At 43.6% G+C, this 26,049-nt stretch overlaps 1 protein-coding gene across 3 annotated transcripts in view; it reads right to left on the reverse strand.

The window, feature by feature from the left end:
• Zdhhc17 (zinc finger DHHC-type palmitoyltransferase 17) overlaps nt 1-15,292 on the reverse strand; it is a 68,531-nt gene extending 53,239 nt beyond the window's left edge. The window contains exons 1-2 of one of the 3 annotated variants that reach the window (XM_036169659.1): nt 15,275-15,292; nt 14,927-15,013 (exon numbers count right to left, since the gene is read on the reverse strand). In XM_036169659.1, the coding sequence (XP_036025552.1) occupies nt 14,927-14,989 (63 nt within the window). In that variant the 5' untranslated portion in view covers nt 14,990-15,013; nt 15,275-15,292. Of the gene's footprint in view, nt 1-14,926; nt 15,110-15,274 lie in introns of those variants that run through there. The other 2 variants (XM_036169658.1, XM_036169660.1) reach the window with 2 other exon arrangements.
• Between the last annotated feature and the right edge of the window lie 10,757 nt (nt 15,293-26,049).

Raw genomic sequence — 26,049 nt, forward strand, 5'->3', positions numbered from 1 at the left:
ACAAACAAACAAAAAAAAAAAATCCATATGCCATCCAATAAAACAGAACAAAATCACGTCAGGGTGATAGATCATTCAGAAAGCTCATGTTTATATTCAGTCAGCTGTGCTAGAATGCTAGGCTCTAGGCTGTTCCATTTTCCTCACAACTATGCTCCTTTTCTTGGACTAGACTACATTCAGTAATGCGCGCGCAGCACACACACATAAAAGAGGGGCTGGAGATGTAGCTCAGTTGGTAGAGTTCTCCCCTGATATGCAGGAAGCCTAGTTTGAACCCCAGGTAGTGGAGCACCTGCAATCTCAGCACTTTTTAAAGGAAGAGAATCATAAGTTCAAGGTCATCCTGGATTACATCACAAATTCAAGGCCAGCCTGAACTAAATGAGAATTCAATGTTTACAATTTAGTCACAATTAGACCTACAAAACATTCAAGAGTGATGAGTGTTTACAATTTCAGGGAAGGTATACGGACAAACAAAATCTCAGAATAAAAAAACAAAAACAAAAACAAAAGCAAGATTCTCATCCCTGAGCACTCCTTTTGAAATGCACAGGAAAACTAATTTCACAGGCTAGAGCGAGCAGTGACTCAGCAGCTGAGAGAAGCATAGTTCTCACAGAGAAGCGCGGCTCCCAGTGTCTCCTAAGAACAAGTCTGGGAGCTCCTGGTCCAGGATTCTGACACATCTGCATTCATGTTCAACCCCCACTGCAACACATACACATAATCCTAAAACCTAATACATCTTTAAAAACGTAACATTTAAAGGATATACATCGAAGTTTACTTCCTGGGTACTAGTCTAAACTTTATCTGCAGACTATAAACTGAGGGCATGATGCATGGCCAGGGGAAGGAAGGATTTTACTGTAGACATGAGGGAGAACAGCCAGGGGCATCTGGAAGAGTCCAGAGCAGAGAGAGAAAGGAAGGAGCTGAGAAGAGCTACCTACTTGTAGTACAGGGAGCCAGGAGGCCAGGATGTGCTTTGGTATGCTGATAGGCACTACAAATAGCCATTTGTACCTTCTGCCAGTGATAAAAGAACTGACTCCTTTGTTGGAAGGGAAGCGGCTTCACAAGTTCCTGAGGAAGGCTGGCTTTGTCTACCCACCAGAATGTGGGTAGCAGAGTTTCCTTTGGACTAGATACTGACATTTCAAAGAACTGGAGAGGTTACAACTGTAAGCACGCCATTACTAACTACAATATATCACAAAGAGAAACCACTACCAGTGGAACCACTTACTAGACGCTTTTATCCCTTAGAATTTTTGCATATGAATTGGAGGATTATTTATAGTAATTAAAAGATCTTTTATGGTTGGAGACAGATTTAATTGGTTGCTGTACTACTAAATCTTCAAGGTCAAAGTCACGGTTTAACCTACAGTTGTCAATACCACTTAGAAGCCACCCAAAACAACAGAATACAGCATTTCCTAAGACCTAGCACCTCTGGGCTCTCCTTCCAAGCTACATTCTACATATTCCAGTGCTGCAATTTCCTTCATCTTACTAGAACTTAGTATAGTTTGAACAGAGCCAACAATCATACATTCCCAAATATTCTTTCATTGGACTGATGGCTGAAATGAAGGGCTGCAGGTGTTCCATTATGCTGTTAGGAACAATCCAAGACAGCCTATGTACTAGGGGTGACAACCAGCCATTCACTACTATATGGACAAAGCAAAAGGCACCACTCACTGCAAAACACAAATCTCAGTGTCAGAGTTTGGAAAGGATAAACCCACAGCACTTAGTACATAACTCATTCAATTTTATAAAGAGCCCTTAAGACATATGTTTTCAGGGTTGGGGATTTAGCTCAGTGGTAGAGCGCTTGCAAGGCCCTGGGTTTGGTCCTCAGCTCTGGGGGGGAAAAAAAAAAGGCATGTTTTCTAAATTAATAGTAATTTGCCCAAAAACAGAGTTTCTATTGTTTGGAACAACATATCATTTCATGACCTCGATGGCTCAGTTAGTCAAGTGTTTGCTGCATAAGAGGACCTGAACTTGGATAATAAGTATCTATGTTCTTTTAAACTCAACAACATGCAAGTTGGAAAATGCAGTCAGGGCTGGAAATGCTCAATCAGTAAAATACTTGACATGCAATCATAAAGACCTGCGTTCAGATCTCCAGACCCACATAAAAAAGGTAAGTAGCATGTATGCACTAGTAAGCCCAGCACTGGGGAGACAGACAGAATTTCCGGGGGTGCTTTGGCCAGGCAGCCTAGCCTAATCACTGAGCTTCATGCCAATGAGACCCTTTCTCAAAAGACAAGGTGGACAGTTCCTGAAAAACAGCACTTAAGGTCTTCTGGTCTCCACATACAATGTGCATGCATACATATACATCTATGTATACACATGTATTCTCCCCCCCCTCAATATACCAAATCTAGAATATTGGTTGCCTTTATTTTAAAAACTTGCAAATAAAAAAATCGCAAGCTACCTGGGCATAGTGGTGCACACCTTTAATCCCAGTACTCTGAGAGGCAGAAGCAGAGGCAGGTGGATCTCTGTGAGTTAGAGGCCATCCTGCTCTACGTAGTGAGTTCAAGAACAGCGAGGGCTACATAGTAAGAACCTGTCCCAGAAAAATATGAAACAAATAAACAAAAACCATCACAAGCCAAAATTAACCAGACGCAGTCTACAGATCTCAATGAACTTCTTCTATACACTCTGAGTAGTCATTCTATGAAAGCTGTGTTGCTTTATACTGGATTTAGTACTTTTACTATCAAATATATTTTTATGTAGTCATCTAACCACCAAAACTGGAAATCTGGACAGACTTAAAACCAGAAAAACAATTAGCTTTATATACTCGTTCATAACTCATGTCTACTACCTGCACTCAGTCCTTCCTCATGCCCTAATATTTAGCCTTTCTTGTCCTCATCTCTAATTGCTACACTGTACCCACATGCACATTTGTTTACATATATGCCTATACTGTTGTCTAGATTCTGCATATGGGAGAGAATATACATTTTTTTCCTGAGTCTGTGTGAACTCACTTAATAGTATATATTCTATTAATTTTCCTGCAAATTTTATGACTGTATTTTTCTTTAGAGCTGAATAGTATTCCATATTTTAAGAATTCAGATAGGATCTTATGTAACCCAAACTGGCCTGTAATATATATATATATATATATATATATATATATATATATATTATATATATTTTATATATATATATATAAAAGTTAGGTTGGCCTCAAACGTCCAATAACCACCATTTGCCACGTCATCCAGAGTTCTGGGCATACAGCAGATGTGAGCTACCATGCCCAGCTTGAGTACTGATTGACCAGGCTAGAGCTATAAACATCATCACACACACTATCTGCATACTGTTGTCCAAGGAACAAAATCTCAAGTATGGCTTCTATTTAATGTAGGTGACTTTTGCTTCATAGTAAGTAAAAATAAATTGTCTCCTATAACAGTAAACACACATCTGCTAAAGCCCTGGGCTGTACAACCCCAAGAGTGAAAAGTATGGACTCTTCGTGACAATAAGATACTGTCAAATGACCTCTGCTGCTATGTGCTGATAATGGGGAAGACTGTGAAGAAGCGGGGACAAGAGGAATATGGGACGCCCTGTACTTCCTGCTCAAGTTTACAGACTATAACTTAAACCAAACCAAAATAGCTTTAAAAAACTCCAATAAAAGATGAAAAACAACAAAGATGAAGACATCTGCAACAACAGCTAGCTGGTGCCTACCAAACCATAACCAACTTTGTAACTGTCATTTCTATGACACTGAAATATGATATAAATACAAGGGTAACCTGGATTTATATATAGTTCTGCCATTTGCCAGCAAGTCTCACTTCCATATACATCAATTACCTCATCTCTAAAATAGACGCACAAAAGCAGTGAAAATGAACATTATGTAAAAATGATTAGAATGTTAGCTCATTGTTATATGTCAGTGTTAGCTTTGCTATTATTATGTGTCACACTGAGGCGATAACATCAAAAGAACTTGGCGTAATGTCTCATACATTAAAAGTCAGATTAGTCCTCTTCCTCTTCCTGTATACAACTCTGCCCATATATCAAAATGAGTATTGAAGAGTGGAGGATAAAATGGAGAGGTGCTTATAAGAATCCCCTTGATTCATTTTTTTTTTTTAAAAAGTAACATAAAGGCATATATTAGAGAATTCTGTATGGAAGCATGTTTAATGTGGCAAGGCTCTCCTTCAGATTTAAACATACACATACATTCTTCATCTAACCCAAGTCTTCCTGATGAAGTTATGATACAGATATGAGAGTAAGAGCTTCCAATATGCTGAAATGTTCTTTAACATAAACTTCTTGGGAGTTTCTACATAGCTTCTTCTGAATCAGAGGTTGGCGAGGCATGGCCCCATCATCTGAGTTTATAATAGCTGTTACAGGAACACAGTATGCGTATTTATTCCCATATTGCTCACGGCTGCTTTTAGACAACAGCACAGTCCAGCAATTGCTACAGAAACTATACAGTCTGAAGTTGTGAGAAAATATATGTTAACTATGTGGCACTGCACAAAAAGGTTTATCAATTCCTGGTCTAGGTTATTTGTAACAAACGCCACTCGGTACTTCATTAGAAGTTGTATTGGGCAGCACAACTGAGTTCAATATAACATCTCCAAGTATGCATGGGAATGACACACGACAGCGGGCTGGTGTGCCCAGACAGTCCTCCCCCAGCTCCAGTCATGGTGTCCTGACCAACCACTGCTATAAACCACTGCTATACCGGTGGTCTTACACTCGGAAACTAAACCTGGACCTGTGCTACTCTCCAGTGAGGAAGAAGAGACAACAGTCCCTCTCTACTGAGTCCGTTTGAGAGGTGTGGCCCAACAATAAAAATAAATAGACCTGGCGTCCACGTCTACATCACAGACTAGAGAGCTGCTCTCTATTAGGAAAGAAAGGTAGAGAGGCAAGAAACGAGTCTGAGCACTGGTGCAGCCGTCCTTCAAGGTAAGTGCACCCTGACATGGGTTATGAGATAGCTGAGAAAGGATATTAAATCCTCCTTCTTACCCAGCTAATTTTTAATTGAATTGTTGACAGCTGCAACCAGAAGTTTCTAATGAAGTCCAATATCAGTATAAAAACAGGGGTTTGTCCCCATGAAAATAGGGATAATCAAATTAGTTTTGTTCATCTCTCGTTAAATCCTTCATAAATTAGGAAGTGTCCATAATCAGAAATTATACATTCGCCCTAGAAGTGCCCTAGAATAGGGCAACTACTAAAAACATAAGCCATCTGATATATCTAAATGCTTCAGCTCCACTCAGCCATCTCATCTCCATATCGACCATGACACTCAGACCCATTGGGGAGCACATTTTGAGTATCAGAGAAACACTCCAGTAGGCATGGATTAACTCTAAAGAAAGCGGACTGGGTGGCAAGTTTTCCTTTCCTTTTCTTCTGAATTTTTATTTTTGGTGGTACTAGAAACTCCTTTGTGCGTAGAAAACTACTGTTGAACTCTTTGCAGCCCCAGGTACTGACTTCTTTGCAGTATGCCCTTTCACTGAGCCTGAGGTTCCTCTGTACTTGATTTCAACTGATTTCCTAGTCATACAATGACGTGATGCTTTTCTATTTATTCTGTGTTTTTCACATCATGTATCTTGACATGATGCTTTTAAAGAGAATTTATATATCTTAACAGTGAAACACTTGTGAGATCATTTGGCGTTCTGCTTACAGCACGTTACATTTATTATATTTTTACATCTTTTACACTTATTCATTATTTTGCAAGTGGAGTGTGCGTGCCACGGCATTCACGTGGGGGACAATTTCAGAAGTTAGCTCTTTCCTTCTACCATGTGGGTCCCTGGGTGATCAGGCTCATCAGTAAGCGCCTTTACTTGCTGAGCCATCTTACATTTAAAGACACCGTAAGTGTCCAATCACAGCACCCTCAGCAACCACTACAATCCACTTTTTAATTTAACATTCAATCTCACTCACCTTCATCTATCCTGAAATATCTGAAAACATACAATCTTTTGTGTCAGGATGTGTTATTTCACAAACTTCATTATTCTGTGGCTTACCAACGGGTCAGTCATACTCAGAAGTTCTACAAACGCTCATGCAAGTTAAGACAATCAAGTAAGGCAAAAGCGTTCATCAAAAAAGTCCTCTGCCTCTCCTCGAGACAACTTACTTCGGTCGTTTAGCCTCTCTCGTCTCTAACCTAACATTTATGTGTGTGTATGTGTGTGCACATATGTGTAGATGCACCACTACTGCTCAATTTGTCAGTCTGCGGTATTATCTATTATTGCTGCGGTAGTCTGCATGTAACTGGCCCCCATAACCTCATAGAGGGAGTGGCACTTTTAGGAGGCACTATTAGTGGCTTTGTTGGAGGAAGTGAGTCGCTGTGGGGACAGGCTTTGAGGATTCCTATGCTCAGGATACCACCCAGTGTCTCAGTTGACTTCCTATGGCCTGCAAGATGTAGGCCTCTCAGCTCCAGCACCATGTCCGCTTGCAAGCCCCCAAGCTCCCACCACAATAAAGGACTGACCTCTGAACTGTACTGAGCCACCCCAATTAAATGTTTTCCTATATAGGAATTGTATCTCTTCACAGCAATAAAAACCATAACTAAGACAATTCCATTAATAACTAAGATCTACTGTGTTTATCGATGGCTAGACACAGAACTTTGCATAAATCCGCTCATTTAGTCATTACAATAATCTACTCTAATTTGGTGTTAGCTTAGACAGCTGGTACACAAGAGTTCAAAACCTGCCCAGGTCACACATCTAGTGAGTAACAGAAGTGGGATTTGAATACAAGTACCCTACCTTCATTCATTGCTCACACTTACGTTTTTCTGTCTACACACTCCATAGTCCACTCAAGACTTTTAAGATAGTTCTCACAAATTACCTTAAATAATTTGAGAATCTGGGTCCCCTACTCTCATCCCTGTTGCTATGATAAAATGCCCTGACACCACCCCACCTCCAAAAAAAACTCTAGAGAAGAAAGGGTGTATTGTAGTTCATGATTCCAGGCTACAGTCAGTCATAACAGGAAGACAAGAAGTCAGGAACTAGTCCTATCCAGTCAAGAGCAGAGAGAGAATGCACGCATGCCCACTGCTCAGTTTACTTTATACAGTCCAGGGCCCTAACCCGGGGAAATGTAACAGGGACTATGGGAGTCCAGCCCCTCAATAGTCCTCCCAGGGTCCGGGAAGAATCTAAACCAGCAGATAATTAATCTTTATGACAAGAAATGAGTCTATGTACACAAAACTCCTTAGTCCACACACTTTATTCTTCTGTGTCAGTTCTCTCTCTACACAGCCTCTATTCTGCTCTCGTGCCCAGCTCCTTTCTGGCCTGACTTCTCTCTACGCTTATCTGCGGTCCCCTCCGGGATCTATCTTAACTCCTTCATCTTAGCTCTGCCCCTTCTAGGTTCTCATCCATCTAGTTCCTTCCCCTATCAGCTCCTCTCCCTTCTCTCTCATCTTGCTCTTCCTCATCTTGTTCTTCCCCATCTGGCTCCTCCTCATCTTCCATCTTGTTCCTCTGGTCCTCTCTTCTAGACCTTCAATCTAGGTCTTCCCCATCTGGTTCTTCTGTTCTCTTTTCTCCGGCTTGTCCTCAAGTTCTCTAGTTAAAATCCTCCTTCTCCCTCTCAGTCCTCCAACTCTCAGTTCTCCCCAGGTCTCTCAGGAATCCAGTTATAAACCCAAGCAACAGCAGTCCTCTGGCCCAGCAAGGTCACCAGGCTTGACTTCTTCAGGGTCATAAAGATAGGACCTAAGAACCGTCCTCAGGCAGTGACCAGCAGGTTCTCTTTCACCACCCAAAACGGGAGTGGTAAAGGAGGAGGTCACCTGAGTGCTCATGACGGGTTAGTGTATCAAAAGGGGATCTGTGTGCTCAGTCTGCATTCCGAGAAGCAGTAAGACGTTAGGGGTCCATTAGTAAGGCTGTAAGGAAGGAGGGTCTCACCCTAAATTGCACAAGAAATAAAGCTATCCGCCTGACTTAGGGAACAGGTGTTGTTTCGTTTGGCCTTGGATGCTTGATAGGCATTTTAGATAAATACACTGTTAGGAGTTCTTGGAAGCACACAAGAAAATCATTTTAGGAACCAGCTAATACATACATACATACATACACACACACACACACACACACACACACACACAAGAGCTAAAATATCACTAAGACTTCTTAAGCCATGGCTTGACCTTTAGAGAAGTTCTTGACTTTTCCAAGTAGTAGCTTTTCTGATAGCAGCTGAATTCCATTACATTTTCCTGTGGCTTGCAGCAGAAATGGTGTCACCCACTCAAGGCTGGGTCTTCCTACATCAATTAATGCAGTCAAGACAATCCTCCAAAACCAACCTAATCTAGACAGTTTCTCAATGAGACTCTTTTCAGGTGATTCTATATTGTGTCAAGTTGACAATTAAAATAAACCATCACCTGGCCACACCTGTAAGCAAGGTACTTCAGGAGGTCCAGGGAAAGGAATCTGGAGCTCCAGGTCAACCTAAATTACATCAACTAGAGGCAAGCCTGAACTACATCAGGCTCTGCCTTTAAAAATAAAAATAAAAATAAAATAATAATAATAATAATAAATATTTTCTTCAAACTAAGTAAGAATTTGGGTCCTAATACTTTTCAACTTTGAATTTATTATACTCCATAAGATCAATGGTTAATCTTGTTTTCAATTTATATATGAGACTCAGTAGTTATTATGCCTTTGACATCTAAATGACAATTATATGATTTAGAGCATTTTTGCTTCAATTTAAAAAAAGAAGAGCCCTTGCAGGTCTTGAAGAGGACCCATGTTCAGTTCCCAGCACCCACATGACAGAGCTCACACTGCCCAGCTCAAGGGGGCTCTGCTGCCCCATCTGGCCTCCATAAGCATGCGCGCGCGCGCGCGCGCACACACACACACACACACACACACACACACACACACACGCACATAAACAAACAAAAATAAATCTTGTTCATTTGTTTTTCGAAACAGAGTTTTTCTGCTTAACTCTGGCTGTCCTGGAACTCACTCTGTAGACCAGGCTGGCCTCGGAGTGCTGGGATTAAAGGCGTGTGCCACCACACCCAATTAAAACAAATGCTAGCCGGTGGTGTCGCAAACCTTTAATCCCAGCACTCGGGAGGCAAAGCCAGGCAGATATCTGTTGAGTTCCAGGCCAGCCTGGGCTACCAAGTGAGTTCCAGGAAAGGCACAAAGCTACACAGAGAAACCCTGTCTCGAAAAATATAAAAAAAAAAAGGGGGGGAGGTCCTGGAGGGATGGCTCAGTGGTCAAGAGCACCAACTGCTCTTCTGGAGGACCTGAGTTCAATTCCCAGCACCCACATGGCAGCTCACAACTGTCTGTAATTCCAAGATCTGACACCTTCACACAGACACACATGCAGGCAAAACAAACAAGTAAAAATAAATTATTTTTTAAAAAATGCTAAACTGGGCGGTGGTGGCACATGCCTTTGATCACAGGACTCGGGGGGCAGAGCCAGGCAGATCTCTGTGAGTTTGAGGCCAGCCTGGTCTACAGAACAAGCTCCAAGTCAGGCAATAAAACTACACTGTCTCAAAGGAAAAAAAAAAATGCTAAAAAGAAAAAGACATCCTATCTAATGTCTACAAATACAAATCTGATGACAGAGTTTCCAATACCCAAACAGAAGATAACAACTTTGAAAGAAATTTCCTGTCGGCTTTTTTTAAAGCAAGACGGTAACTTATACACATAAACAAATATATCTCTAAATACATAACAGAATGGAATGTAAAATGTTTAAAAAAAAAAAAAAAGCAAAATCACTACTAAAGCCTGAAAAGAGAGACTTTATGAAGAAAATCTGTGAAGTCAGCAAGTACAGTAATGTTTTACTTCACTATTCAACCAAGACAAATCATGAGAAAAGAAAATGGATTAAAAACAAATGTAAAATAAAGTGCTGCCATTTAAAACACACACACTATGGGGGGTGGGAGGAGATGCAGTATCAGACTTTAAAAAACAAGGGATGAAGGAAGAAAGCAGTGAGCGGAAAGTCCAGATGACCTAAGCAGTCCAATGCTGAAGCACAGAGTGACAGATAATTACTTGTCCACACGGTTGGGCTTGCCCGGCGGACCGCCTAACTATTTCCGGTGTAGAATAGCCATCTCTGGGTCAGACATCTCGCGGGACCGGGAATCTGTGGCCTTACGTGGTTGCATAAAGCGCGCGCGCAGCCATGTAATCTACGCGCATGCGTGGAGTACCCACAGGAGTCCCTGTACGCATGCGCGGCCCAACCTTTAAAAAGCCGGTGCCATCTTGCATGACTCTCTCAGTCTCTCTGTCTCTCAGTCCCTCTCCTTATCTCCTCACCCACGTGTGTGTTTCACGCAGGCCTGTCACCTCTATCCTCTTTAATAAAACTCTTTTGTGGTCTTGTCGTGTTCGGGACATGTTCCTAGCGCCTCATAAATACTAACACAGAGCCCCCACAATATGCCGGCAGAGGGGGTGTTGTGATCATCTATTAAGGCGCTAGCTGATCTGCGGAAGCTCCTTACAATGAAACAAGAGCCTGCTGGACTGCAGACCAGCATACAGTCTGTCCCTCTTCTACATCTCCTGACAGGTTATTCTGAGTGAGGAACCCGACACTGACAGCGGGCTCTACTACCCCGCCAGCACTGACCTGGACTCCATCGAGTGTCTCATAGACATTTATGTTCCCAACTAGATTATTACTTTCTGGAAAACATCCTACCCATTTCACTTTATTTTAATTCACATGATCTAAAAGAGTGTTGTTATAACTGCTATAGCAGTGAGATGTTGGAGTTGATTACCCTGAAAAAAACAATCACAACTTCAATCAGAACATCAGAGGTCAAAAGAGATCGTGGGGATCATCTAGTCTAGTCTCTTTGTCTGAAAGCAAAGAAACTCAACGCAGTTAAGCATCTGCTAACTCAGTGTTACAGAGCCCTAATCCACAGATGGACAGTTTATCTAGATCCAAGTAGCCTCTAATTCTTCTTCCGTGACAAAATGAATTATCACCTGTTTCAACAGAGCAATGGTAATATCAGCTTCCCTTTCAGTGTTTACTGTGTGATCTGTCCAAATGAGCGATGCAGCTGCTTTTCAAACATAGCTTGTCTAATAGGAATCCTCAGTGACTCTAAAGAGTAGGTAACAGCAACCTAGCTTTACAAATGAGGAAAATATAATTTGACCACGATGACAGTGAACAGCAAAACCCACTTTTAACCAGTATCCTATAGTGCCTCTTCTTGAATACGCACACACGCACAATCACACAATTCTGAGTTCAGGACACACACCTGGTCCATATCTAATAAACAAGTATTACTTGATTCACCAAACAAATGGCATCTCAATTAAAAAGTAAAGTTTTCTCAACCAAAAATATCTCTATAAAACTTTCATCGTCCATGTTTGTCTGAAAAAGGTTTTAACAGTGGGTAGTTTACACACAATTGGTGATTTAGCAATAGCTGACTCTATCTATCTGGAGTCTTTTATCTAAAGTAGATGGGACAGTCTTGCCTTGTAGCTCTGGCTAGTGGGGAGCTCACAATCTTCCTGTTTCAGTTAAGTATTTGTATTATAGATGTGTTCTACCATGTTTGGCAACAGCTAAACCCTCTATCCTACAAGTAATTCATTTATTTAACAAATACGTAAAAACTATCTTTATGGCAGCATTGAATCTAAAGAAAAAAGTAAAATGAAACGCTTCTAAGATATGCAAACCCGATAAAATAAAAACCCACATGAATTTCTAAATTACTCAGAAAGTAACAATTCTTCTGGCAGTGAGTGGAAAGACAACCTTAACAGAAGGCCTAAAGTGCATTCATTCATATTCCGACATTTCTTCTCTTACAGCTCAACAAACTTTGGCAACATCAACAGTTTCTGATGAGCAAATGGAAGCATCAAGGAGTCTTGACTTCCTGTCATTTCATTGCTGAGGACTCCAAACTGGAATCCCAGCCTGGGAAGGAGGCTCCATTGGCAGAATGCTTGCCTCGTGTACACAAAGCACTGGGTTCAACCCCAGTACTGTGCTGAGGCACATACCGACACACCTCTGATCCAGGGTGAGGATCAGAATTCAAGGTCATCCTTTGTTCCACGGGGGGGGGGGGGGGGGGGGGGGGGGGGGTGTTGGAAGCTAGGCTACAAGACACCCTGCCTGGAGGAGGAAGAGAGAAAACAGAAGCATCAGAAGTGTAATCCCAATCATTCTGGCCCAAAAGCCTGTGTTCTCCATTATCTCATTTAACCTCCTTAAGGGACCATTAGTGAAGTGTATAAATATCATCATCATCATCATCCCAATTTCACAAACTCAAGAGAAACAGCATGCCCTGCTCTGCTCCTAAAACATGTAAGGAGAGGAGTAATACCAGGTAGGTCTACAGCAGGTGCAAGAAACTAACCACAGAAGATAATGACATTTCAGTTCGCCCCCAGAGTTCCAGAACTGAAACTACTAGACCTTGTGTGTACTGGTAAAAGGGATACACACCTACCAATTTAAACTGAACAAGGGCTAAGTTTGACTTTCTAGTAATACACCATCGATTAAATAACAGACTGATGATACCTACACTTCAAGCTTTCTATCATATCGACCAATCTCTAGACTTAATCTCTAGACTTATTAGCAGGCTATAAAAAAAAAAAAAAAAAAAAAAAAAAACCCACGTTTTTGAGACACGGTCACACTTTGTAGCCCTGGATAGCCTGGAACTTGCTATGTAGACCAGTCTGACTTCAAACTCAGAGACATTCCTAACCCTACCACGCCCTGCAAAATTATGTTTAGGTTAACAAACAACATACACTTTTACAAAGCAGAAAGTTTTTTTTTAGTTGGTCTGGTTTTTTGAGATAGAGTATCATTTAGCCCAAGCTGGTCTCCAACTCATTATACTGTTAAGGATAGTCTTGAACGCCTAATCCCACTCTTTCCACCTCCAAACTGCCACTGAGTGTCACAGATCATTAAAATATATAAAATACTTTTAAGTGCTTAAAATATACCCACAGGAACAGATGAATAGAAATATTCCTTAACCATAGTCACAACACAACATCTGAAAACTTTCTGGACATGTTTCTAGAGCTTAAGTGTAAACCAAAAGAAATATCTCTAATGCCAAATCTAAGATTGTTACCATTTCAATTTTTTTAATGATTTATTTTTATTTTATGTGCAATGGTGTTTTGCCTGCATGTATGTTTGTGTAAGGGTGTCTGTCGGCTCCCCTGGAACTGGAGTTACAGACACGTGTGAGCTGCCATGTAGGTGCTGGGAATTGAACTCAGGTCCTCTGGAAGAGCAGCCCGTGCTCTCAACCACCGAGCCATTTTTTCCAGCTCCTACCACTCCAATTTTTTACGAAGTTTATTCTACTGCATAGTCCTGTCAGAAACCCAAAATCACTTTTCCTAATGTCCAGGCATGTATTTCTATGAAACTGTCCAGTTTTGTGTGTGTGTGTATATATATATAATCAAGTTATGAATGAAGAGGATGACGGAGAAGGAACCTATGAGAAAGCGGTCCTTGTTATTCACAATTTTCGCAAGACACAAAACCCAGAAAGAAAAATCAATGTCACGCCACCTAACCACCTTTGTTCACGCCGTGGTCAATACCACAGATTTGTGCACAATACCCAACCTCAAAACACGACCTGAGTTCTGCAGGGAGCGGCGTTACTCTTGTCCCCTTCCCCGCACCTCACCGTGCACCGTTTAAAAACAAAAACAAAAACCCGAATGCTTGAAGAACCGCTTCCAGGTCTACACCCAACACAAACTCGGCCACGCACCGGGAGGTAAACAACTACGGAACGTGCCCGCCGATCTGGGACAGAAACGTTCACTTGCACGAGAAGATAACAAAAGAAACGACAGGATACGTGTTGCACCGTCTAACCTCCCCAACACACAGCCCGGTGCCTAAGACAGCTGTACTTTGACAACCTAACGTGCGCGCGCGCCCGCGGGCGGGCGGGCGGGCGGTATCCCGAAAGTTCTGACCCCTCTTTATTTTTTTTTTCTTTTTAATAGCTTAAGGGCGAATCCTTAAAACACCGAAATTCGACACCCTGAGCGGCGAGGTGGTGGCTTATGACACATCCTGGAAGGACATCCCTTTGCCCAACACACTACTATCCCTGCCCCGACTCCCGACTCCCGCGCCCCGCCACGGGTGAACTAACTAACGGAGAGGGAAGTGTCCTTCACCGCGATGAAGGGATGGAGAAAGAGAAGAGGAAGGGGGGAAAAAAAAAACATCAAAAGCAGGCCAGCGCTCTCTCCTGGCCCCGGAGAGGCTTTGGAGCGAGCCCAGGGAGGGGGCTTCAGCGGAGGTTCCAAAGCGTCAGCCTCCGCCTCCCGCTCCGCGCCGCCGCTGCACCCACCAGCAGCAGCAGCAGCGCGGCGACAGCGCGGACCCAAGCCACAGCCCCACCTCTGTCCTCCTCCATCCAGGCATCCGCCGGGGACGGCGTCCCAGCAGAGCCCGCCCCGGCCCGGGCCCGCCCCGCTATCTCCTCCCCCGTTATCCGCTCGCCGCGGCGCTCGGGCCTGGCCTCGCTCCTTCAAGCCTTCCCCACCACCACCACCACCACCACCACGGCAAAACGGCGCGGACGCCCTCCTCCTCCGCCGCCGCCGCCGCCGCCCTGGGCGAGGCTGGAGGGGACGGGGGAACCGCGGGTCCGCACGCGGGGACCCGGGGGGTGGAGGGAAGGCGCTCGGCGCGGCCGGCCCCTCACCTCCGGGTGGAGAAGGGGCACGCAGCCCGTTTCGGTCTCGTACTCATCCGGGCCGTCCGCCATCTTGGTGTTAAATCCCTCCTCCCGCTGCATGCCGGGAGAAAAAAAAAAGCGTTTCAGCCTCGCGGGGCTCGGCGGAGGCGGAGGGCGAGCGCGAGGGCGAGCGCGAGCCCCGGGGAGGGCGACGCGGCCGCCGCCTCCTCCTCCTCCTCCTCCTCCTCCTCCTCCCTCCTCCTCCTCCTCCTCCGCCTCCTCCTCCACCTCCTCCACCTCCTCCTCTTCCTCCTCTCTCTTCCCTCCTCCCCTCCCGCCTGCAAGCTCCCGGGACGCCCCCTCAGCCCCGCCCACCCGCGGGTCCCGATGCGGGTGCGCCTGCGCGGACCCGGAGCCCCGAGGCCCGTGAGTGTGTGCGCTCTGCTGCACTGCGCCGGGACAACGGGACCGCGCCGGGCGTGGGCGCTCGCTGCGGTCCGGGGGCGGGCGGGGCCCGGTCCGAGGCTATCGATGCTGCTCGGCTCCGGCCACCCCGGAAAAAGCGGTGCAGTGCAAGGCCGGGGACAACCCCACCCCCGCCCCTCTTTCAGAAGCTCCGAGAGCCTCGGGCATAAGCCGATCCCCGAGGTCAAGGATGCCTTCTGCCCCTGGCCTCCGGGACCCCCGAAGAAACAAGGACGACAGAACCTGCCTTCCTGGGAAAGCTTTTTTTGTTACGTGATGCCCGCTTTGGTACTCGGCTGGTGCATTTCTAAATGATTGTTTTGCAAGGTCAAAGCCCCACACATTCCCATCTGCTACATTTTGATACGACCCAGGAATTCAGAACTGAAAGCCCCGGAGTGTGACCCAGATAAAAAAAAATGACTAAAGCCATCTTTAAGAGGATATTAGGGCTGGGAGGGAGGCTGATGGAACGATTGTAGAAAGGATTTGTTTCTGGTCTAGGCTAGGAGGGCTTGTGAATCTGTACAGCGCCCGGGGCACGTTTAGCGGAGAGCGACCGGGAAACCAACGATCAGAGATCCTAACCCTAGCCAGTTAAAGCCAAATCAACCAAAGGTCACCAGGAAGGAACCTGCAATCGGACAAAACCGGATTTATTTGTAAATCGGGAGGAAGGCGCGCCAGAAGTTAAAAAATAAAATAAAATAAAAATAAAAATAAAAAATAGGGAGATGGAGGAGGAAACCCCTTTGTAAGTTTTAGGTTCCCGCCAAAAAGAATCTGAGGAGGGTCTAGGGAGAGCTGAGATCGGTTCTGGATTGGACCTCCATTCTGAGGAGGTGAGGAAAAAAAACGGGAAATACCAAGGCATTGGGTGCGATCATGAGGCTAGGACAATTTCATAACTGGGCGCTCCCAGTAACAAATGCGAATGACAAGGTACACCTAGTGTTCCTGGGTAAAAAAGCAGTGATCATTCAGAAATGATGAATATGCTGTTTTGTAGCTGTTTCTGGTAGGGGGGAAAAATGCGGTATCCGTGTGTCCCCTCAGCACAGCCTTTCCTTCCGGCGTGGACCGATTTTCACTCCTTTAGTCCGGCAGAAACCAGGGATCACGCAAACCTAAACAGAATTTCGAGTTCTCCGTTTACAGCGCCGAGTTTTTTGTTTTGTTTTTTGTTTTTGTTTTTTTTCCAGTCATGTGTCAACATGGACAGAATCCGTTTTATTGGCATATTCCGGGCCGCATCTCCTTACCCTGACGCTTTTTGCATTTACTTAAATCTAGAGAAAAGAATAAAGAGAGAAAGTCCAGTGAAAGGAACAGGCTGTGGCATTAAAATGAACAAAAAACCCACATTGAAATAAGTGAATGAGGAAAATAGACACGGAGACCCAAAAAAAAAAAAAAAAAAAAGCGTTCTATGAGTGCCCATGGATTAGAAATGTTAGTGCAGGGTGTAGTGGGAATAATCATAAAAGAGGTGTTCAGCGTGGGAACCCTGGGCTCCCAGGATGTTTGAGCCAGCAAAAATCTACCATAGCCCACATCGTAGTCTGGTAGTTTTCAAAATATAGAGTTGTTGTTGTTGTTGTTGGGGTTTTTCTGTTTGTTTGTTTGTTTGAGGGAGGGGTTGTTGTTTGGTTGGTTTTTCGAGACAGGGTTTCTCTGTGTAGTTTTGGTGCCTGTCCTGGATCTCCCTCTGTAGCCCAGGCTGGCCTCGAACTCACAGAGATTCTCCTGGCTCTGCCTCCCGAGTGCTGGGATTAAAGGCATGTGCCACCTTCAGCTTCACAATTATAGTTTAACTAGATACCAAAATTAAATAAATTAAGAGGTTTCAATTTTTAAAACTGCAGTTTTTGGTTTTTGGTTTTTGGTTTTGTTTTGGTTTGGTTTGGTTTTGTTTGGTTTTTTTGGCTCCTCTTGCTTTCTGTCCATCATTCATTGGACAACCTCACTTTGCTCCCACCACCACGATGCTCCGGACAACCTCACTCTGCTCCGACCACCACGATGCTCTGCTTCACTCAGACCCAGAACCAGTGACTATAAAGACTACTGACCCAAACCTCCGAAACCATGAGCCAAAATCAACCTTCCTCTGAAAAGAATGTCTAAGTCTCGTCGAGCATGGGAGTGCCTGAGCCTTCTTGTTCAGCCACTGCTGGACGTAGTCCTGCCTTACTCATTATCTGATTGGCTAGTGGAGACATTCGTATTTGTAACTTCTGAGAACTCTACAACTTAGAGAGGAAAATACTAATGCCCAAAGTGGCTGACAGGAACATGAAAATGAACAATCCAAGTCGTCCTTCCTCCCTACAGTTAGGCGGAAATAAAATTACTAGAGGGACAACTGGTAAACCGGGAGCAAAAGCAGCCATTCTCATCTACCAGTGGCACACTCCAGAGGTGAAGAAAGGGAATCGGGAGTTTACAAGCCAGCTGGGGCGTCGTTGCGTGACTCTTGTCTCAAAACACAATAAAAAAGAGGGGGGGGCAACCTGTCTTGGGAAAGCATGTTAAATTAGACTAGGTTCAGTACGGACCAAAATGAAGCTGTTGACTCTGAGCAGCCCCCACCTTGGTAATTGCAGGACTCTTATCTACACAGGCTAGACCTGAGATAACATTTCCCAGGGACCATGAGTACAACAAGTGTGCTGATTGCACTGATGACCAAAGAATGGTATCCATAGATAAGAAAGAGAAGTATTGACCTCTTAAGGAAAGAATAGTGAAGGTGTACGGACAAGAAGATTGGAAGGAACGGGCTCCTTTGGTGTCGAGCTGGTTTAATAGGTAACCTAAGAGGCAACTTTTAGCCATCATCTAATTCTAGTCCAAGGTTACCATTTCAGAAGTGGGTAAATGATGGGGAGTCTAGACACCTGCTTAAAGCCACACAAGCAGGCTGTTATGTAATTTCATCTGGAAGACGCCTGAAGATCCCCGTCTACTACTTTACTGCCATCCCATCTTTCTTCTGTTATAATTATCTGCGATGAACTATTTAGTTTATTAGGTGATTTAAAAAAAAAATGTGTGGGTATGTGTGTCTGGGTGTGAGTATATGTATGTGAATGTAGTTGCCCATGAGGACCAGAGGCGTTGGAGCCCCTTGAGTTGAAATTATAGAAGATTGTGAGGGTCCAGGTGTGGGTTCTAGGAACCAAACTCTGGAAGTCCTCTGGAAGAGCAGCAAATGTTCTTAACCATTGAGCGATCTCTCTAGCCCTTATTCAGTGTTTGTTTGTTTGTTTGTTGTTTTAATTACGGTAAAAAGCATTTCACATGAGATCTGAACTGTTAACTGCACGGTACAATACTATTAACTATAGGCACAATGTTGTGCCACAGATCCCTAGACCCCATCTTGTAGAATATCATTTTAAGTTGTGTACTTTTGTTTACATTGCATTTGTTTAACTCTGTGAAGCTGTGTTACTGGGCCTGTCTAAAACACCTGATGGTCTAATAAAGAGCTGAATGGTCAAAGGTAGAGGCTGAAAACCTCCCCATTTCAAGATCAAAGCACAACATACAGCCAATTGTAGACCCTTTCAAAACACCTGGTAAACACGCCGGTAACCAAATCATCCCATTATGCAGCCCTGCTGGGTAAAGCAAGTGCAGATTTTCTGACCTTGAGTAAGGTCTTCCTAGGGAACCTCTGTGGGCCCCCACACTTCATCTCTTGGCTATTGTGAACAATGTTGGTTGACATGCACAATGGCGCAGTCACTTTGGAAAACAAAATGCCGGATTTATTAGAATGGCTTACAGGCTGTGATCCAACAATGACTGTCTACCAGTGGCCAAGAATCCAGTAGTTAGTTGTTCATTCCACAAACCTGAAGGTCTCAGCTGATCTCCAGTACATGCCAGTATTCTGAAGGAATGGTCTTGCCATCAAGAGCAAGGGCAAGAAGGCAATGAAAAAGAGCAAGCTTCCTTCTTCCATGCCATTTAGGCTACCCACAGAAGGTGTGGCCCAGATGAAAGGTGGATCTTTCCGAAACCTCTAAAGATCCAGATTAGAAGTCAGTCTTCTCACAACAAACGATGAAATTAAAAAAAAAAAAAAAAAAAAAAAATAGCTCCCACAGGTCTACCCAGCTCCTTGGATTTTCATTAGCCCCAGGTGTAATCAAGTTGACCACCAAGAAGAGCCAACACAACAAGGGGTCCCATTTCTCCACATCCTTGCAAACACCGGTTGCTGTTTTACGTTTCTGTATCTGGTAGGCTGGTTGGTTTTGATGTTTTAGAGTTTTCTTTATTTTCTTCTGGCATTTTCATATGTAGAGTCCCTCCCATCTCATCTCCCCATCTCCTTGGTCCTGCTTCTTGGATGTACCTTTCAGCTCCTGTAGTAGCTTCTGTTTTTGTCTCTCCTATGTTCTATTGCCTCCTCTACCCTCCTCCCTTAAAGCCCCCTTTTTTCCATCTTCTGTCATTTTCTAGTTTCCTGTCCTCTACCCACACTTCCTCCCACCAACATATTCATATTTAACAATCAGAAGCTCTCATGGGAACCACATACAGGAGAGAACATACCTTATCTGTCTTTCTGATCCTAGGTTATCTTACTAAAACGTTCTCCAGTTCCTTCCATTTTCCTGTAGTTTTCACAATTTTGATTTTTTTAATGGCTACATTTAAATTCCACTGTGTATAAATACTATGTCTTCATTATCCGTTCATCTGTTTTGTGCATCTAAGCTGTCTCCATTCCTTTGCTAGTATGAATAGGGGAGCAGTAAATATGGATGTGCAAATGTCTATAATAAGATAGAGAGCCCTTTGACTATGGGCTCAAGGTGGTATAATTGAGTCTTTCTTTCTTTCTTTCTGTATTTATTTATTTATTTATTTATTTATTTATTTATTTATTTTATTATTTTTTTTCCTGAGACAGGGTTTCTCTGCACTTTTGGTGCCTGTCCTGGATCTTGCTCGGTAGACCAGGCTGGCCTCGAACTCACAGAGATCCGCCTGCCTCTGCCTCCCGAGTGCTGGAATCAAAGGTGTGCGCCGCCACCACCCCACAGTGCTTGTTTCTTGTCATGTAGTTAATCTCTCAAGTTCCTCATCATGACTACTGGGCGACAGAACTAATGCCCGTCCATCTTCACTGACCCGGAAAGCTGTTCCTCTGGCTGTTGTGAAGGAAGTGGCCCTAGCCACCTGACATTCACCGTCTTCACTTCTGTCTTAGTCACTGTTCTTTGCTGTGAAGAGGCACCAGGACAAAGCCAACTCTTATCAAAGAAAGCGTTTAATTGGAGCTGACTTACTGTTTACAGAGGCTTAGTGTGTTACCATCAGGGCAGGGAACATAGCAGCATGCAGGCAGGTACTGGAGATGTAGGTGAGAGCTACATACTGATCCACTGAATCCAGAGAAAGAGACTCTGGGCTTGGCATGAGCTTTTGAACCCTCAAAGTCCACCCCAGTGACACACTTCCTCTGGTAAGGCCACACCTCCTAATCCTTTTAATCATTTCAAATATTGCCACTCCCTGGTGACGAAGCATTCAAACATATGAGCCTATGGAGGGGGGGCATTCTTACCCGAACCACCACACATTCCCTGATTCTAGGGCGGCGTCCTGAGATGTGTGCGCTCCATCTAGGTGCAGCTTCTGCCTCCTTTCCATAGAGAACTATCCCCAGACAGCGACTTGTTCCCCCCGTCTCGGTGAGTATCCCTGGAGATGCTACTTGCGTCAGAGTCAGAGCTGTAGTGCACGCTCCCTAACTCAACAGCTTTTCTCACAATCTTTTCTAATATTGTAGAATAAGAAAATGAAAAAATGGCTGGGCAGTGACGCACGCCTTTAATCCCAGCACTTGGAAGGCAGTGGCGGATCTCTGTGAGTTCGAGGCCAGCCTGGTCTATAGAGCAAGTTTCAGGACAGCCAGGGCTACACAGAGAATCTCTCTGTGTCCCCTCTCCCCCAAAAATGAAAAATGCAAGAAGCATTAGGGGTTTTTCTCCCCAAAAACTTGAGGCTATTCATGTGGGTTCCAGGGGTCAGACTCAGGCCCCCATTACCTGCTGAGCCATCTCTACCCCTCCACATCGTCTGTTATAGTTCCAGTTCTTTTTTTTTTTTTTCCAGAGCTGAGGATCGAACCCAGGGCCTAGCGCTTGCTAGGCAAGCGCTCTACCACTGAGCTAAATCCCCAACCTATAGTTCCAGTTCTTGACGAATGCACTTACCCTGGGAAGAACTTTCGGAAACCATCCATCGTGTTGTCTTCAGACACCTAATCCTCAGCCATCGCGATGTGGAAGAAAGACGATTCCCAGAAACTGGCTCTGGCTTGGCCGCTAATTAACGGTTTAATTTCCTCCTTCCTCTCGATTTCTCAGCCTGTTTTGTCATCTGTAAAATAAAAGGGCTTGAGGGACGTGCTCTCCGGAGGATCTTTCATGCCTGTGGATCTAACAGCAGAAGAACCATCTGAGATCGTTCTCTTTCGGACTTCCTCAACGAAAAGTCATCTTCCATGATCAAGTCAGAGGTTGCTACCATCAACTTTTGTTTTTCTCCGAGTTTTACTCTCAGAAAAGTTTCCTCTTCCTTTTTTCTTCTCTTTCTTTTTCAGGTTTATTTCTTTTATGTGCCTTGGTGTTCTGCCTGCATGTGTATCTGGGTGAGGGTGTCAGATCCCCTGGAACTGGAGGTGCAGACCGTTGTGAGCTGCCGTGTGGGTGCTGGGAATTGAATCCAGGTTCCTTGGAAGAGCAATTAGTGCTTTTAATCTCTGAGCCATCTCTTCAACCTTCCTCTTTGTAGCTTAAGCTCTTTGTTCTGTGAGTCTTTTTTTCTTCCTTAATAGTCTTTCTTAAAAGTCTCCTTAACTTTTTCTCTTCTTTTTTTCTTTCTTTCTTTTTTTTTTCTGAGACAAGGTTTGAGACTAAGTTGCTGAGATTGGCCTTGAACTCATTCTGTACCCCAGGCTAGCCTTGAACCTGCAACCTGCAATCCCTTGACCTCAGCCTGCCAGGAGTCTAAGATTGTAGGCCTTCACCACCAAGCCTAATTATATCTTTTTTACCTGAGTCATTTCAGATCAAGCTTGGTCTTAATAAAAAGTACCAGGCTGCCATCAGTAAAAACTCTTTCCCCCTATTTCTAAGTACTCACATGAGAAGTACCAATACCGATGCTCAGAGACTTCCCATTAGGTATTCTGCCTCTCAGGGAGAGAAGAAAGGCTTAAGTATTGTGACTGTATCATCTAGTATTCCCATTTTCCTGTGCTGGATTACACCCTTCCTAGCTACATTCACAGAGCAAGAAGAATGGTTAAAAGTACCATTTGAAGAGACTAAAAGAGGGTTGGGGATTTAGCTCAGCGTTAGAGCACTTGCCTAGCAAGCGCAAGGCCCTGGGTTCGATCCTGAACTCCACCAAAAAAAAAAAAAAACAAAAAAAAACAAGAGACAGACAGACAGACAGAGAGACTAAAATAAAGAGGCAGAAAGATGAAGAATTTAAGGCTAGTATAGGCTACATAATGAGACCGTGTCTCTAAGTTAATTGATCAGTTAATTCATCCCTACATTCCCACAGGATCCAATTCAAAATACCTGTCCATGACAACAGTTCTTCCGGTTATTTTTTGTAAACATGTTCTTTGTCTAATAAATCACTTTAAAATACTTTATTTTCTGATGTGTCTGGGGGGGTATATGCCGCGTGTGTAACAGGTGGCCGGAGTGGCCGGAAGAGGGGATGTAAACTAGAATGGCACCTTGTGAGCCACCTGACATGGGTGCTGCTGAGAAGTGAACTGAGTCCTCTGGAAGAGCAGCAGCCAATGCTCTTAACCAATAAGTCATCTCTCAGCTCCAGGAAACCAATTTCTTTTCTTTTCAGTTTTGGTTTTTGGCTTTTCAAGACAAGGTTTCTCTCTGTAACAGCTCTGGCTGTCCAAGAACTCACTTTGTAGGCCAGGCTGGCCAATTTTTAAAGTCTAGAAATATTGCATATACTTTAACTTTTTAAATAAGAAAAATAAGCTTAAGTCTCTTTGCCTCCTTACTTACCCAACAGCAGTTCCCAGCATTCATTATGGTTGATCATAGTCTTCCTAAATCCTTGAAACACATAAAGAGGCTTTGGCCAATGGGGGGGCCATACATTCGACAGCGGTTTCATTAGATCTAAAGGAGCTGAAACTTAGTCTAGATTAGTGGCATTGTAGCCATTGTATGGCTGTAATGCACCGTGTTCCTAGTGTGGGTGCTGGTGCTGGTGTGAATTATGCTACAGTTAAACACAGTAATATGATTATGTACTTAATACTGAATAGTAATAAGACATTCTTGCATTACTGATTTATCAATGTATCATACTGTACTGTTATTTTATAATGTACTCCTTTAAAAACAGATTCATTTTTGTTTTTAAAAGTGTGTGTGTGTGTGTGTGTGTGTGTGTGTGTGTGTGTGTGTGTGGATGCTCTGGAGCTAGAATTACAGGTGGTTGTTAGCTGCCCGACATGAGTGCTGAGAACCACACTCCAGTGTTCTGGAAGAGCAGTGTAGGCTCTTAACCACTGAACCATCTCTCTAACTCCATAGAAGGTACTAATAGCACTTATAAGGAAAGGGACTATAGGGAAACAGCATGCCAAGTGACGCCATCAACTGTGCCGTGCATCTCCCAAATGCTGCACTTGACTGCCGAATTTCTTCTGAGTAGTTTAATCTCACGTCTTATTCATTGTGATCCTAGTAGTAATAAGCTATATCATATAGCCTACTTATGTAAAAATCCATACCATCTAGGTTTGTGTAAGTACCCTGTGATGTTCACACGATGAAATTGCATCACACATTTCTCAGACTGAGAAATATATATATATATATATATATATATATATATATATATATATCTCCTCATATGTATCCTGAAAATATGGTATTTTAACTGTGTAAACACTCTTGTTCATTCTGAGATATTTTTCAAAGTATAATGATTTACATAGTATTTCCATATGTAGTTTATGTCATTTACCAATAGAAAAGTATTGGCTTTAAGCAACAGAAAACTTGATTAAGGTGACTTATGGTTTACTTATTTTTATTTCATATGCATTGGTGTTTTGCCTGAATGTAGATCTGTGAGGGGGTGTCAGATCCCCTGGAGCTGGAGTTATAGTCAATTAAGGAGCTGCTGTGTGGGTGCTGGGAATTGAATGCAAGTCCTCTGGAAGAGCAGCCAGTGATCTTAACCACTGAGCCATCTCTCCAGCCTCTAAGGTGGCTTGTACAGTAAGACCATTTATTATACAAGAAATCTAGAGTCAGTGAAGTCCAACAATCTGATGACATTTGAAGATCCAAACATTTTTCAGGTTAGTTCAACAGCTCAGTACTGTCATGACGATTGTACCAGATTCCTCGCTCTGCTTTGCCAGTCCCGGATAAAAGTGAGAAACTTCATGTCTTCAACATAGTTATAGCAGCTGGAAGTATTATTCATCACACAGCAGCATATACAGGCAATAAAAAGACTGTTCCTCCTCATATGCCTCTTTTGTGAGCCAAGGAACACTTGCAGATCTCGTTGCTCAAGATTTAAATACAGGTGTATGCTAAGCCAATCTTTGGCAAAAGAGCTGAAGCCACATTGAATGTTCAGGAGATTGGCAGACAGGCTTGTGGGCTACATCTGTCCCCTCAGCTGCCTTTGCACAGCCCACAAACTATGGGTGTTGTATTTTTGTTTTTAAGGACTTCTTAGTTTTTATTTTTCATGTGTAAGTGTTTTGCCTGTATATATGTAAGTGCTCTGAATGTATGCCTGATGCCCAGAGAGGCCAAGAGAAGGTACTTGACTCCCTGCCACTGGAGGTTTGGATGGTTGTATGTGGGAGCTGGGAACTGAAACCAGATGCTCAGAGCAAGCAGTGGTCCAAACGACTGAATGATCTTTCCAGCCCCAGGTATTACATTTCTAAACGAGGGAAAGAATGGGAAGCAGTCAGTCTCACATACCTTTGGTTTGGTTTGTTGAGACAGTTTTTCTATGTTGTTCAGGCTGTCCTGGAACTCCTTATGTAGACCAGGCTGGCCTCAAATTCATGGAGATCCAACTGCCTCTGCCTCCTGAGTACTGATATTAAAGGTGGATGCCACTACACTGGCCCATGTCTTTAGGTTCTATATCTGTGGAGTCAGCTAACCCAGGATTGGGAATGTTTCACAATGAAAAATCACATCTGTATTGAACATGTACACGCTTTTCTCACCATTTCTTAAGCAACATCGTATAACTACTTATGCAGAATTTACATTGTGTTTGGCATTACAAGCAATTTAGAGATGACAAAGCCAATTGGTGGATGCACACAGGTTTTATGCAGATACTATGCCATTTTACTTGAGGCTTCACACATTTTTGTATCCCTAGGAGTCTTAGAGATATGACGGTAATGCTCTGTGACACAGGAAAATGATAAAAATAAATGCAAAAGTCAGTGTCCATAGCTAAAGCGTAGGTTTTTTTGTTTTTGTTTTTTTGTTTTTGTTTTTGAGCTGAGGATCGATCGAGCCCAGGGCCTTGTACTTGCTAGGCAAGTGCTCTACCACTGAGCTAAATCCCCAACCCCATGTAGGTGTTCTTAAAGGATGCTTTCACTCTGCAGTAGC

This window comes from Onychomys torridus, chromosome 20, assembly GCF_903995425.1.
Source record: "Onychomys torridus chromosome 20, mOncTor1.1, whole genome shotgun sequence".
NCBI classification, from domain to species: Eukaryota; Metazoa; Chordata; class Mammalia; order Rodentia; family Cricetidae; genus Onychomys; species Onychomys torridus.